The sequence below is a fragment of the Caloenas nicobarica genome, chromosome 5 (assembly GCF_036013445.1).
Source record: "Caloenas nicobarica isolate bCalNic1 chromosome 5, bCalNic1.hap1, whole genome shotgun sequence".
NCBI classification, from domain to species: domain Eukaryota; kingdom Metazoa; phylum Chordata; class Aves; order Columbiformes; family Columbidae; genus Caloenas; species Caloenas nicobarica.
Window position 1 is genome coordinate 17,165,787 of NC_088249.1, and position 15,595 is coordinate 17,181,381.

The 15,595-nt window shown below is 39.7% G+C and overlaps 1 protein-coding gene across 4 annotated transcripts in view; it reads left to right on the plus strand.

The window, feature by feature from the left end:
• Positions 1-15,595, plus strand: part of CCDC88C (coiled-coil domain containing 88C) — a 100,194-nt gene that overhangs the window by 57,910 nt on the left and 26,689 nt on the right. For all 4 annotated transcript variants that reach the window (XM_065636260.1, XM_065636262.1, XM_065636261.1 and 1 more), the window contains exons 11-15: positions 3,084-3,230; positions 4,640-4,784; positions 7,535-7,716; positions 12,373-12,510; positions 13,879-14,949. In XM_065636260.1, the coding sequence (XP_065492332.1) occupies positions 3,084-3,230; positions 4,640-4,784; positions 7,535-7,716; positions 12,373-12,510; positions 13,879-14,949 (1,683 nt within the window). The remainder of the gene's footprint in view (positions 1-3,083; positions 3,231-4,639; positions 4,785-7,534; positions 7,717-12,372; positions 12,511-13,878; positions 14,950-15,595) is intronic.

A 15,595-nucleotide genomic window follows, 5' to 3' on the forward strand; every position in this document is an offset into this window, starting at 1 on the left:
TTCCTTCTCTGTATGTCTTGACAAAGTTGTTCAGAAATGACATTTTAATTTGACCATCGTTCAAGGACCATGGAGATGAATATGCTCTGGAGACCTTCCTGCTGGGATGGCTTAATGAGGTTGTAACTGTGAATGTGGAGGAGCAGGCTTAATGCTGGGCTTCCTCTGAGGAGGTGCTTCCCTCCAGCTTTCCTCTCCATTGAACCTTGTGCTGCTCCAGGAGAGCGGGTTGTTTTCCGAGGCCAGGGAGTCTGCCTTGCCCATTCTCTCCCCTTCTCACTGTAATCATGTTTCCATGCAGGATGATGGGAGGAATTTCTGTGAATGTTAAAAAAAGCAAAAGCATCTCTTGCATGTTTTCATATAGCTGTCCAAGGCAACGTTTGATTGTCACAAGATGGTAACTGTGTCATGGCTCGGTAGGGGCAGCTTCTGAACTGCCAGAAGGGAGAGGGTTGAACTCTGTTTAATAACTAGGTCTGGATGCGTGTGCAAATTCTCTAGTTTCAGATTTAAACAATCTGATTGCTACTTTAGTTTCTGAAAATGGTTTCCAGTAGCAACACACCCTGATTGTGCAACCACTTACCCCCAGAGTTAATTGCAACCATATGAGTACACTATGAACATTCTTAAAGCTATTTCAAGGCACAGCGATACAGGATCAAACCACAATATGTAATTTATTTTAGAAATTACAAAAGCAGAATTATATATGTTGGATATCAAACCATCACAATTTAAGTGATAGAAAACTAAGGGGTTTTTAATCCATTGCCTAGTAAATTAGTGTATTAAAAAAAAATCCACAGCTAACTACTTTTGTTGTCGATTTAAAAATAAACTTATAGTTAGAAAATAATGGTGGTGGGTTTGTTAATTAAATAAAAAATAAACCTTAATTCCAGTGGAAGAAACACCATCCCATGACCACTACCTGCTGATTGCTGAACAAGTGTGATTTGTAGACAGACACGTTTTTAGGTGAACTATGTTATCCTAGTGACTTCTGGGAGATGTTAGTGCTGACATGTTTTAGTTAGGACAGTTTTACCTTCTAGGCCTTGAGATGAAACTCTACAATGCTCCCATGGAGTAATTATTTAAATTATATGAACTTTCAATATTAAGACAACCTCAGGTCAACCTCAGTGAGCAATGTTGACCTCGCCATAGCAGGCATTTCCACCAGGTTATTAATTTAAGATTTCATTAGAACTGCTTTGAACTGACATGTCTGCCCCGCCTGGGTGCTCAACAGAAAGTGCTTCAGTCTTCCATATATTGCAGCTCCCAGTGATGTGTGGTTTGTGCCAGAGCCTGGATATGTGTATGTACTTGGCACGTAGCTTGGCTCTTCATGAGACACTAAAGTAATTAGTTCCTGCTTGGTAAGCAGTTTTGGGCATAGTTCTGAGGCCATGTTTTTGAGGTCAGACACCACCTTACTTCTTAGGGCAGTGGTCCAGATGGAGTGTGGTGATCTAGCAAAGTAAACTCATGCCGTGTTGCTGTTTTGTTACAGGTGTTGTGGCAGTTTACATGACACCCAGCACATTCTGTGTCATGTACTTCTCCTGGTCTGTCATCTGTTTAGTGTCAGCCTTTTTAGTTTGCTCATCCTGAAGTGACCCTGTTAGATCAGACTTGGCCCAAAATGCTGGCTCTGTAAAACTAGTGTTCCAGTATTATTATTATTTTAGTTACTTGCATATTCAGACATTTAAATTGCAGTAGTTGAACCACTTCACAAGCACTAACATACTTGTCCTTATAATACTAATCTAGTAGGGAAATTTTTCCTCTCATACTTTGCAAGTTGGTAGCTGACCCACCAAGAAATCATGGGCAATATGGTACTGCATAAGGTAGACTTTCCATATTATGCCATCTACAGTCAAGATGCCGCAAACAACTGAGATTACTTGCTATATAAGGCTATTAAATCATGGCCCCCTGCAGTATCAAAATGCAAGGGGAGTGGCTGTCATCAGACACTCTTAACTTGTGCTCTGCAGCTATGATGTTTTTTTTCTTTTTGTGTTTTAAATAACTGAGCCACATAAGGCTTCTTAAGGCTGATTCTACCCCCAAAAAAATGAGAAGGTAGTTGCTGATTAATTAGTGAAAGTGATTTGCATGCCTGGTGATCTTTCAGGAATCTACTTGGTTTGGATGTTTGTGGTCTGAGAGAGCAGACATGAACACTGATGTCAGCAGAGACTTCACACTTTGAAGGCAGTTGTCCAGAAATAATTTTGTCAAGCAATGAGTATTTCATCCTGCCTGTGTGTGCATTTCTGGTTTTGCATATTTCATTGGAGTGGGGGAAAGGATGGGGAGAGGAGGGAGGAAAGAAAAGAAAGACAAAAGAAAACTTCTTTAGAGAGTCACATAGTCTGCTTCTTGCCCCACTGTAACTCTTCTGGGCAAAAATCCTTCCTGTATCCATTTACTTTTTAAAATGCTGATTATGTTCCTGCCATAGAAAATTCTGACTCAAGACTTATCTGAGAATCAACAAGAGTAAAAGCTAGCAGCGAGGTATTATAGTTGAAATAAGACATAATTTAATAAATGCGTTGAAAACATGAGCAAGAATACATGGCCAGATTTTATGCTTTGGACATTTCATGTTTCTGGAGATGAAATATTGGAATGCGCAGAGCTTCATTTGTTGCTTTGCAAGGAACATTGAGTGCAGTATAATTAACTTATTTCTGGGGACTAGAGTTGCCTAAGGAAATGGTGTTATAATAGTGAAATTGGAATCAAACGGTTGCTCTTCTGTGTCATTAGTCTCTTTGCACCTCTTGATCTATCCTCATATAAAGCAAAAGGAACTCCATGAAACTTTTAAAATTCAGGAAAAAACAATAAGACATATTAGATTTACTTGCATTTATGACTCAAAGATAATTAAATATAGTATCATCTATTAAAATATCAGGTGAAAACTTTTTTATGAAACAGAAACATGTCAAATTTCTTTTTTGTGTTTTGCAATGTTAGTTTATGAAAGTCGCCTGGCCTTCAAAAAGTCAGTTTATGTAAAGAGGTTAACAGTTACTTTTTATCCCTAGGAGTTAAGAGAGGACAACATCATTTTAATTGAAACAAAGGCCATGCTAGAAGAACAGCTAACAATGGCAAGAGCTCGTGGTGATAAACTGCATGAATTAGAGAAGGAAAATTTGCAGCTGAAATCCAAACTTCATGATGTAGAGCTGGTATGCCCTTTTTTTTTCATTTTGCTAAGTTTTTGAACTTCTGTTTTTATGCCACAGATTCATGTCGCAGAAATGAGTGGAGACAGGCAAATAAATTAACAGTGCTTTTCAAGAGGACTTTGTGCACGTGAATTTTTGAAATATGATAATGTTAATAGTGTAAATATTGCCATTGCTATTTTGTGTGAGACTGAATTTAAACTTACGCAAGAAGGTGTATCACAATTTTAAAATACAGATTTCTTTCATACATGTTGATAACGGAGATGTTAAAATCTGGCAGTTAAGTAGAAGTCTCCTAGATATAGAAAATGAAAACTTCTGTAGTAAATGATCGTTCTTGTTGGAAACAAAACCCCAAGCCTTTACAGTGACTTTAAGAATCCATTACTGCTCTAAAAGACAAAAAATTCTAAATTTTTTTTGTATGCTTATCACTTCGTAGACAAGGCAATATACATTGCAGATTGTCTACTAACAAAAAGCAACATTGGGTTTTATAATCCCACTACAAATAATAAATATTCTTTCATCTCCTGTATTTTACTTAATGGTCCTCTTCTTATCCCACTGGGTTTTGAATTCTTGTGGGTTTAACTGTATAGAGGTTTAACTGCATAAGGCTTCCAACTGAGTCTGTTTGAAACAGAGATACTGAGGCTGCTGTGTGGAATTATGTTTAATGACTGATTCAGGGTATTGTAATGGTCATGTCATGCTCCTGCTTTTCCAAAGTGGCTGGTGATTTTGGATGATGCTTTTCTGGGTGACTTGATAAATTTTTGGGTAATGCTTTCAAAAAATTTGGAACCTTCTGAGGCAGCAGTTTGGCTCTTGCAAATGCAAATGGCCAAAACAATCACAAGAAGCAATGGTAGACTCATTCTCCAGATCTGTTTTCTGGATATTTTAAAACCCAAATTATGAGGCAGATATTACTTGCTGATCTGTATGAATGTATCCAAATTTGATGCGATGAGTTGAGGAAGCTTAGTAGAATTCGCGATTGTATCTGCCGAGTCTCCAGTGTGCCAATGCATGATGCTACCTGTTTTTTAAGAGCTTAGCTCTGGAGGCAACTTGAATCCAGCCTGCCTCACTAGCCCAGGCTTGTACTGGCCCTGTCATCACCCAGGGTGTTCTCACTCCAGTCACCCTCCCTCCAAGTGTATCATGGACCTGAGTTGACTCTAAACAGGGCCAGCTGAGTGTCTTCTGCAGTGCATTCTGTGGCAGGTATGGTAGCCCACAGCAAACATGTAACGCTGTACATGTATTTCAATATAAAAGCACACAGTATGTTTGAGATCCTTCTACCCTTGATGTGTTGTGGTTGTAGCAGTTCAGCTGATAGGACAATCTTCCCGGTAAGCTGAATATGAGTATTCATTCATGCATGTCTTGCACAGGACCGGGACACAGACAAGAAAAGAATTGAAGAGCTGCTAGAGGAGAACATGGTCTTGGAGATTGCACAGAAACAGAGCATGAACGAATCTGCGCACCTGGGCTGGGAACTAGAACAGCTGGCTAAAAGCACAGATCTTGCAGACAGTGAGTACCAGCCGGGGTAGCTGTTGTGTTTGTGGTCTCTTTCAGAGTAGACAGGTTGGTTGACTGAGATGGGAACAAAGATTGAGTGCAAACTTGGAGAACTTCTCTCAGTCAGCCACTTGGCTTTGAACTTAATTTTTTGAAACTTCCAAAATGTATCCCTTCTAGTTTCTTTCACTTTCTTGCAAAAGCATTAAAAAGTTTTCCTTTTATTTTGTTTGTCACTGAGAGTGTGACTTTTAATTAAAATGATAAAAATTCAAAAAAGGAAAGCTTTGTAAATGACACGGCAGAAATGTCACACTGAACACTGGATATTTCTAACTGAATGGCTGGGAGAGGAGTCTGTGATCTTTAGTATTCTTTAGTACAATCAGTACAGACAATTAGCTGGTCTTTTAAGTCCCAGGAAGTAGCGAATGCTGAAGTCATTTATTTTTACTAGATACTGAAAAGTGTGTACAGTTAAAATAACTGGCTGACTTTTTTTTTTTTTTTCAAATGGTTGATTTGATTTCCGTAACTATCACAAAGATCACTAATACTTCTTTCACTAGTCAGATTTTAGCATGGGTTTCGGTGACTAACATTCATTCTATCTGTAATACCAGGCTAAATAGCAATGCTAAATGGAACTTGGGAAATATAAGCTATTTCATGCAGTTCACTGTGCAGCTTTATTAATTACTCACTAGATTCTGCTAAGACTTGCATGTTTGGCTTTGTGTACCAGGAACAGTTTAACTTGAAGACAAAGGAATGAGTTAGAGTAAGCAGATGTTCAGTTTTCAGAAAAGAAGAATGTCTAGAAGAATGGCTTTGTTTTGTAAAATAGCTGAATGTATGTCTGACATCAGTTCTCAAATCCTCTGCTGTCTAGGACCTGAGTTGTCTTTACTAAAGTGTAATGGCTAATTAATGGTTACTTTTAATTCATAAACTTGCAAAGCAGGTTTACCTTAGCTTGTGAAGTGAATGGCACTCTTCCTCCTCATGTGTAATCAAGGATATTGCTTATTCTAATAGTCTGGGGGGAAAAAAAAACCCACAATTCTCTCAAAACTTACAAATATTGATGAAGAATATTTTAGGAAAATGTAAATTTTTCTGATTTTTTTGGCTTGTTTCAAATAGCAAGTTTTGCCACCTTCCTGATTTGGTTTTACTAACCATGAATAGAAGGGAGGAGGTTAGATTTATTTTTATCTCTTATTTATTCATTTCTGTCAAACATAATTTTAAAAACTTGCTCCACAGAGTGGTTTAAAAAAATGAAAAATTATGAGATTCCTTCACTGCACTGATGCTTAGCGTTTCAGCACTGGAGCTACAGAACCTCTATGATTAACCAAAGTAAAAGAGAGTAAGAGGAACCAAGAACATCAATAATCTTTTGTATTCAGTAGGAAAAAAAAATAGTGAGGGAAGCCTGATTTTTAAAAAAGCTAGTAACATTAAACTTCAAAACTTTAAGTTATTTCACAGAAGTCTTGTCCTACTTTTACAATAATTCTCTTTAAGAAGTTCCATTTCAATGCATGTTGCTGTTCTGAATGCAGCTTGTTTGTATTATACAAATAGAGTCAGTCGGCAAAGCTGTTTTGGAAAACCCTCCTGTTCTTGGATTTCAAGTTGAGTCTGCAAGGGTGGCAGGTATCAAAATATTTAACCTGCTAGTTTGGAATACTTTATTCAAAATAATTAAAAAATAGGCATGGGGAAAAGTAATTCAGATGGTCTTTGCTTCAGAACAGAACTCAACTGGAGTATTTAGCTCATATTTACTATTCAAGTCTTCGGTGACCAAAACTCTCCAGGTGATGCTCCATAAAAGACAAATAGGATTTTACTGTTCTCAGAAACTTGCTGGTTCTAAAGTACTCAGTGTGCTGTATGGAATAGTGCTATTTATTTAGCAGGAATGAATAATTTTCTGAGAGCTAAAGAAAATGTTAAAGTCAATTTCATTTGAAATGTGGTTTTGAGGTGAAAGGTAGCAATTTTTCTATGTGAAACAGAGGATTGATCTTGCAATTATTCAGGTGCTGAGCAGAGAAATGAATAGAACAATATTTTGGTGCTGAGAGGTAGCGAGTCTTTTGATCTACAAACACTTAGAGTAAAATAACATCTCTGTTGTAACACTTGCATAAATTTTGTTAGTTCTGAGATTTCAACTTCAGACACTTCTCTATGATCAACATTCTGATGGAAGTCCTGTGCCTGAGTACCTGATGGTAAAATATCATCCCTGAATCAGCATATTCTTAATAAAGTAGCTGTGAAGATAAGCACTGGAACTCGCTTTTGTAAGATTTTGACTAAATATGATTGGATACCTAAGTTCTCACTAGCTTTTGGAAGTGCACCATCTTGCTGTTTTAGCAAACATTTCATAGTGGTTTACTTTCTGCCTCAATTTATGTCCTCTGGTGGAAGTGTGAGAGGGTATTGAAGTATAATTTGCTACTAACATTAAACACGCTACTAACATAGCTAAAGCAACTTTAAGAAGAGTTAGGAAAGTAACTTTTAAGATGGTTATCTGTTCAGATACTCTGTTTATTCAAGGTCTCAATTGTTATCTGTGAAAATGAGTTCTGTTTTTAACAAAGTATTTACTTAGCAGTCAAGCTGAAATGATAAGGATCTGACTGCAATTATCTTCATACAAGTGAATCTTAAGGACCTGGGAAGGGAGATGTTTCTGAATTGGTTAGTGCCACCTTCTGATTCTCATGTTTCAACAGCCAGAAAGTCCTTTGTGTTTGAGTTGAATGAATGTGCTTCGAGTCGCATACTGAAGTTAGAGAAGGATAATCAGAGCTTGCAGAACACAATCCAAGAGCTGAGAGACGCCTCCTTGACCTCCAGAGAGAGCAGCCTGAAGTTTGTGGAACTGGAAAAGGAAAATCAACAGCTTAGCAAAAAGGTAATTTGCTCACAGGAGCAAACAGAGCTCTTTGGTTTTTAAACACAGTGCTGCACAGCATTCTCAAACAACAAGGGGTTGCAGGGAAGTCACCCATGTTCCCCAGAAGACTCGGCATGTTTTGAGGCCTGTCTGTTTAATTGCATTCTAACATTGATGCGTCCTCTTGCCTTCTTCACTGCCTAATCAGGTGCATCATTGTAAGCAAAGTGAATGTTCCTGTTTCATAAAAGTTGTGTTTCACTGCTCATTTGTCCCTGTCAGATTGTACTGTTGTGTTCCTTTTTGTCATCCTATGGCAGTCATTCCTAGGTGAGGAAGCCATGACCACATTGAACTACTTTATTTGTCTGAAAGCTTGAATATTGTTTCCATTTAAGTCAAATCACACAGGTAAATTCAGGTTATACTATATTTTAAAATAACTTTCTTTTGCTTTCCATAGTCCTGGATCAACTCTTGGTCTTGTCTTTTTGGCTATTAGAAGTTCTCTAGCGCCTCCCTTTCTGCAAAGATCTGGGTTCTTTTAATCTTTGTAGCAAAAATGCAGGTCATCACTTTTCAAATGCAATTTTATATATGCAGGTCTGTTACACTCTGTTATTATCTGTGATTACATTTAGCTCAAATGCCAGCTCAGTGCTTGTCCTTGTGAAACACAGTGCTCAGTTCACCTCCAACCACTAGCTTTACTTTTGCCTGGCTAGTAACTTGCATCCTAAACTCTCGTTAGTCAAGCCAAGTGCCGGTAGGGAAAGAGCCTGAATGCTAGTCTGAGTATAAAAAAAATTCCATGTCAGTTTTTTTCCACATTCCTACCCTCGCTAAATTATCCAGAATATAAGGCTTATTTCTCCTTTTCCCATATTGCTGTAACCTGTCTGTGTGAGACATTGATACAGACTTCAGTCCTCTCATGCCTGCTTATGGGCTAACTGAATGCTATAAAGCACAAGGGGAGAAAGAATCTGGATATGAAATGCTGGTCATGGATTACCAGATTTTAACTAGTAGAGTGCCAGTCTCTCTGCCAAGGAGAACAGATATCCATCTTCTACTGAGATTCTTTTGCCAAGTTGAGAGACCAGTTCTGCTTCTTGGCTTTGTTTTGTGAACAAGAAAAACTGCAAAAATGCAGTTCACTGTCCACACTCCCATTTTATGCCCTGTTTTGTATGGGTAATTCACTCCAGCTCCAATTTACATGCTTAAAATTTGAGATCAAGGCATATAAAGCACTCAGCAATACCTGTGGTGTATCTGCAATTTAAGTCACTTGAACAACTGTGGTCAACCTTTGGTTTTGTCCCAGGCACATTTTTGTGGGCACCTCGTGTTGTGGCACTGTGTTGGTGCCAACAGTTGTGATTCCAGAATTAGTCTGATATTTTTGATGATGATGAATGTGTTGGCATGGTGGGGTCACCTACAGGTCTGGTAGTTAAATACGACAAAAACCACTAGCGGGGAATGCCTGTGTGGTGAAAGGGAGGCACTGTGTGCATCAGATCAATGAAAAAAATGGCAATTAAAAACACTACTATTAAGAGTAGTTGAAATGTGTGACCTCTTCACCAGAGAAACACAGAATATGATGAGAGCTGTTGACTGTATACTATAGACCAGTCAAGTTCTTGATGGACTTCAACTCCCATTCAGGGAGATTTGGGGGAAAAAAAAGGTAGTAGGCAGTGTTCTATAGTCTGTGTGAGACATACAGTTGTCTCTCAGTGTACAGAGATCTGATACGTGATATGTAAAATACTCTCGATTTCATAGAAACCTAGAATAGTTTGGGTTGGAAGGCACCTTCAAAGGTCATGTAGTCCAAGCCCCTGCAATGAGCAAGGACATCTTCAACTAGGTCAGGTTGCTCAGCCCTGTCCAGCCTGGCCTTGGATGTTTCCATGGATGGGGCATCTACCACCTCTCTGGGCAACCTGTGCCAGTGTTTTCCCACTCACATATTGTAAAGAATGTCTTCCTTACATCTAGTCTGAATTTCCCTTGTTTTAGTTTAAAACCATTACCCCTTGTCCTGTCACTACAGGCCCTACCAAAATGCCTGTCCCCCTCTTCTTTATAAGCCCATTTTAAGTATTGAAAGGCCACAATAAGGTCTCCCTGGAGCCTTCTCTCCTCCAGGCGGAACAACCTCAACTCTCTCAGTCTGTCCTTACAGCAGAGCTGTTCCAGCCCTCTGATCATTTCTGTGACCTCCCTGGCCCCTCTCCAACAGGTCCATGTCTTTCCTGTGCTGAGGGTTCCAGAGCTGGATGCAGGACTCCAGATGGGGTCTCACCAGAGCAGAGTTTAGGGGCAGAATCACCTCCCTCAACTTGTTGGTCACCTTTCTTTTGATACAGCCCCAGATAGGGTTGGCTTTCTGGGCTGCAAGTGCACATTGCCGGCTCATGTCCAATCTTTCATTCACCAGTACCCCTGAGTCTTTCTTGGCAGGGCTGCTCTCAATCCCTTAATCTCCAGCCTGTATTGATACTGGGGTTTGCCCCGACCCAGGTGCAGGACCTTGCACTTGGCCTTGTTGAACCTCATGAGGTTTACATGGGCCCACTTCTCGAGCTTGTCCAGGTCCCTCTGGATGGCCTCTCATCCCTCAGGCCATGTCAACTGCACCACTCAGCTCGGTGTAATCCACAAACTTGCTGAGGATGCACTCGATCACAATGTCTATGTCACTGGTAAAACTATTAAATAGTATTGGTCCCAGTATGGACCCCTGAGGGACACCATTTGTTACCGGTGTCCATCCAGACATTGAGCTGTTGACCACTGGATGTGACCATCCAGCCAATTTCTCATCCACCGAACAGTCCACACATCAAATCCATACCTCCCCAATTTAGAGAGAAGGATGTTGTGGCGGACTGTGTCCAAGGCCTTACAGAAGTCCAGATAGATGACATTCATAGCTCTTCCCTGTCCACTGATACAGTAATTCCATCATAGAAGGCCACTAGCTCTGAGATTTTTGAAATTTCCTTTTAAAAATCTTCTGTTCTTCTAACCTGCTTTTGTATTTCTCTCGCACATGTATCCCCTTAGTTAGAGATGCCTATCCCCGAGTTGGCGGGCCATGGCAAAGGGGGATAATAGGGGAAGTCTCTCTGATTCACTGCAGAATGATTTCTATAGTAGGCAGAGGAGAGGGCAGCAGTTCTTAAGGACTGATAAAGACAAGCATGTATGAAGACACAAGACGAGATAAACAAGTGTTTTTTCAAATGTTGTAGGCCCATGGGTTCTCTGTAACTTTCCTGAGACACCCGTGGTAAAATCTTGCCTCTCTGAATTCATTTAACTGGAATCAGAATTCATCCACTGTCTGAGACTTTGAAAAGTTGCCCAAGTATGCCTGGCTGTCTACTGATCTAGAGCTTGGAAGGATCATGTGGCTGGAACAGGATTATTCCGGTAATACAAGAGGAAACGATATGAAGGAAAAGCCATGTACTTATTTTTTCCCTTTCTTGCAAGGTTTTCAGAGAAGCTAATAATAGAAAACCCACCTTTCAGGCACAGGCAAGTAACAGCAGTCCAAGTACCTATCTGTTCTCTCTGCATTCCTAACTTGTTGGACTGAAACAAGTGGTAAACAGTAGTTTCTTACTTGCCTCTGGTTTTCTGGGAGGTGCTAATGAAGAACAGCTATTGCTGAGTTACTGAGTTTATGTTCCGGCTTTCTCTGAACAGCTCCTTTGAGACCAATGAACCGTAGCATGGTTACATTTCTAACAGCTAAGCTCTTCTTATCTCCAATCTGGGCAGCCCCTGCTTGTTTAAACACTTCCTGTAATGAGGCACATGTTGACATAGGCAGAGCTCAGCCTCCAGCTGTTTCCCACTTGTAAGAATTATTTTGAATACCTTTTTCATTGACATTTTCACTGTCGGCAAAGTTTATAATACCAACATCAAAAAATGAGCTGATACTTGTGCAGTAGGTGCTCACAGGACTTCACAAGCATAAAAAGGAATACTTCCTGAAGCCTAGTCTCTGAACCCCCCTTGTTTCTAAATACTGAAGAGCGACTGCTTTTCAGTGCTTAGTGCATTATGCTTTCAAAGGTTTCGAGAGGGAGGGAGTAAGAAGACATCATTCATTGTAGGACTGGAACCTTATTCACAAATCTTTCAAATCCAGTATTGTCACCTGCTAGGGAAAAATGGAGGGCCAACACAGCACAGGGAGGGGGAAGGTGAACTTGGAAACTTCAATACTTTTCCTCTGTTACTGATTATTTTTTTTTCTTCTTTTTTCTTTTTCTGTTGCTCACTGAATTGTCACAGTAACTTTCTCTGCATTCACTGGTAGTTTGAGGCCAGCAGTGATGTAGGGCCTAGGTGGGCACCGGGAACTTACTCACTGGGCATTCAGGCAGGCAGGTGAAGCATTTCTTACTGCTGTGCCTTATATACTCTGATCTTCATAGGCATGAAGGAGATTCTTGGCACTGTGAGAAAAAGAAAACAGTCCATTTCCTCCTCTGAGACTAGCAAGCTGCAGAATGGAAGGATGACATCTTTCAGACATAGTCCCCATCTCGTTCCTCTCTGGTCTTCAAAGTAACTTAGTGTGAACAGTCATTGTGTCAAGCTGTGGCTGATGTGTTTTGGTGTGTTCTCTTCACACAGATTGAGAAGTTGCAAAATCAAATTGAAAAAGAGAAGCAAAGTAATCAAGATCTGGAGACCTTGAGCGAGGAGCTGATAAAAGATAAAGAACAGCTACAAGTTGTCATGGAGTCTCTAAAAGCTGACAAAGACAGACAGGTGCAAACTTCACAGATGTAATATAAAAGCATATGCTCAGTAGTGGTCATTTACTGATGCCATTTAGAGCATTTGGTTCTCTCGGGGAGATGAGGCAATATGAGAGCTATTAAGTGCAAGTTGAACTTGTTCCAGTGTAGGTAAAAGACCTCTTCAGGCAAGGACAGACCTTCCCTCTTTGGGGAAAAAAAAAAGCCCTGGATCTTACTAAGTGGGATACCAACTGTTTTTAGGATGTACAAATAAAACCCTATTTTATTGCAGAAGATTGGTCTTCTGCCAGCTATATGTCCTGATTGGTTTGGTTGGGCTTTTTTAGCCACTCAACCTCTTTTGATCTGTTTCAAAAAGATGCTGATAAAGCATTTATGTCTTCTGGATTGGCATTTTAAATGCACTTCAGCTTTTACTACTGTGCTGCAGTTCATGTGCAATGCCTTGAAACTATGCTAAGTTCATGCAAGGTATCATCTGCATTAATTTGAAGAAAATACAGACAGAAATCATTGGAGACTGCCTCGTATATTTTCAAGCTGTATTAAATTTACTCCAAGTTTTGGGGGGTGAAGTTTAAATAACAAAATGTCTTACTTGTGTAGTGCTTTTCATCTTGAAGGATTCTATCCCAGACTTCTACCTGGGAAACCACCAAAGTCCTACATTTCAGTTAGAACACATGCAGACTTTTTGTGGTAAGAAATAAAGAATACTTCACAAGAAGGGCAGGAAGTAAAACCAGAAGTATCCTCAACTGTCAGAAAAGGGCAGATTCTCATTTTTTTCAGGTCTAAGTTGTTTTTGATTTCTGTGGATATTGTCTAGATAAGAACAAAGTGCAAATTGCAGTCTAAGCCACAATTGCTTCAGCTGAAATTTGGCCAGTGGTGTAAGTGTACTGTTCTTACAGAAAGCGTGTCCTTAGTGAGATCTGCCTGCTATAAATTTTCAAATGTTTTGGGGTTTCTGACACCTTATCAGAGATAATTTATGTCTTTAGATCACCAAGATGGGTGTAAACCTAGACAGAAAGATACCCTTTATTAGGAATGATTCCTAACAAAGCATCTTCTCCAAGATGTTCTCTGGAGTCACAGTCACCTGTCTACTTTCTCCCTCTGCCTCCACCTTCTTAGCTGGTAGCAGGAATATAGCATTATTTTAATTTGTTAGAATCGTGGCTTACCAGAGGTAACTTTTTTTTTCATTAGTTTGGGTTCTTGGTTTTAGTCAGGGAAAGCTGTTGAGAAATTTGTCTTGGATTAAATGGACATGGTTTTGCTAACCATCTGTCTGCTTCAGGACTAATTTATACTGTATTTTGTAAGGTAGATGAGTAACATTTGCATGACTCTTTTATCATTCATGTAGATAAAGGACCTTAAACAAGAAAATGATCACCTTAATCAAGTGGTCTTATCCCTGAGACAAAGATCTCAAGTGAGCAGCGAGGCAAGAGTAAAAGATATTGAGAAAGAGAACAAGATCCTTCATGAAACAGTTACGGAGACTAGTAGCAAACTGAGCAAGATAGAATTTGAGAAGAAACAATTGCAAAAGGATTTTGACCAGGTTAAAGAGAAAGTAGAAAGAGTGGAAGAAATGGAAAAAGAGCTGCATCGGTTGGAGAGGGAGAATGAACAGCTCACGAAGAAGGCAGCAGCAATGAAAATAGTGACAGAAAAAGTGGAAGTTCTTGAACAAGAGAACGGAGATCTGGAAGTGGAAAATAGGAAGCTAAGAAAATCCCTGGACACATTGCAGAATATTTCCATCCGGCTTGGGGACCTGGAAAGGGACAACAAGCAATTGGATGAAGAAAATCTGGAGCTTAGGAGAGTGGTGGAGACGATGAGATTTACCAGCACAAAAATGGCACAAATAGAAGCAGAAAATAAAGATTTGGAAAGGGAGAAAGAGGACTTGAGAAAGAATGTGGAAATGTTAAAAGCAATGAGCAAGAAATCAGAGAGATTGGAGCTAAGCTATCAGAGTGTCAACTCTGAAAACCAGAGACTTCAGCAAATCGTGGCGACCAGCAGCAAAAAGATCCAGGAGTTAGAAAAAGAAGTACAGGGAATGGAGAGTGAAAATCAGGTCCTCCAGAGAAACCTTGAGGAGCTAAAGATTTCTGCCAAACGGCTAGAGAGGCTAGAAAAGGAGAACAAGGCCCTAGAACAAGAAATGTCTCAGCTTGAGAAAGACAAAAAAATGCTAGAGAAAGAAACAAAACGGCTTTGGCAGCAAGTGGAGCTGAAAGATGCTATTTTGGATGATAGTACAGTAAAGCTGGCAGCTGCTGAGAAAGAAAACAAGACACTAGAAAAGGAAATTGCTCGATTCAGAGATTCATCTAATAAACTGAAAGAATTTGAAAAAGACAATAAAGATCTCATAAAGCAAGTTACAATTGATAAAAGAACACTAGCTACATTGAGAGAGGTAAGCAAAATAATGCTACTGGTTTCAATATGATGCTATTTTGATTTCAGCTCTGTGAAGTACCAAAGGGAGACATATGTCTCATGACTATTTAATATGTGAGCTATATCTTCACAGCGTTACCAGCCGTCACTGGATAGTGTTGTCTTGGAAGGTGGAACCTGCCAAAAACTGCAATGGTCCACTTTATGTCCACAAACACAGAGTCTCCAAGTGACATCTTTTTTTTCATGCAGAGTAGGGTTTTAATACAGCTCCCACGTGGAAGCTGTAAACCAGAGGCTTTGATACTTTCTCTAACTCTGTGACCACAAAATTGTTTGCTAACATGAGAGCTCCTGCAGATGAGATTGACTCTTGATCCTAGAAATTAGAGTACTTGTTGAGGACACATTAACATCCTTGTTCTCAAACAGACTTAGCCAAGGCAAGAATCATCCCAGATGATCCCAGCTGAACCCTTTCAAAAACAGCTGCACCAAGTTTTTGCTTCATAACTACATACAGCATTTTTTCCCAAAAGCTTCTGTGCAGAGTGAGAGCACACTGAGCAGCTCTCGTGTTAAGCAGTAGCGATCTCTTCCCGCACCCCTCTCCACTCCAGAATGCAGTAATTGTACTTTTCCTAGTAGTCATCTTTTAAAAA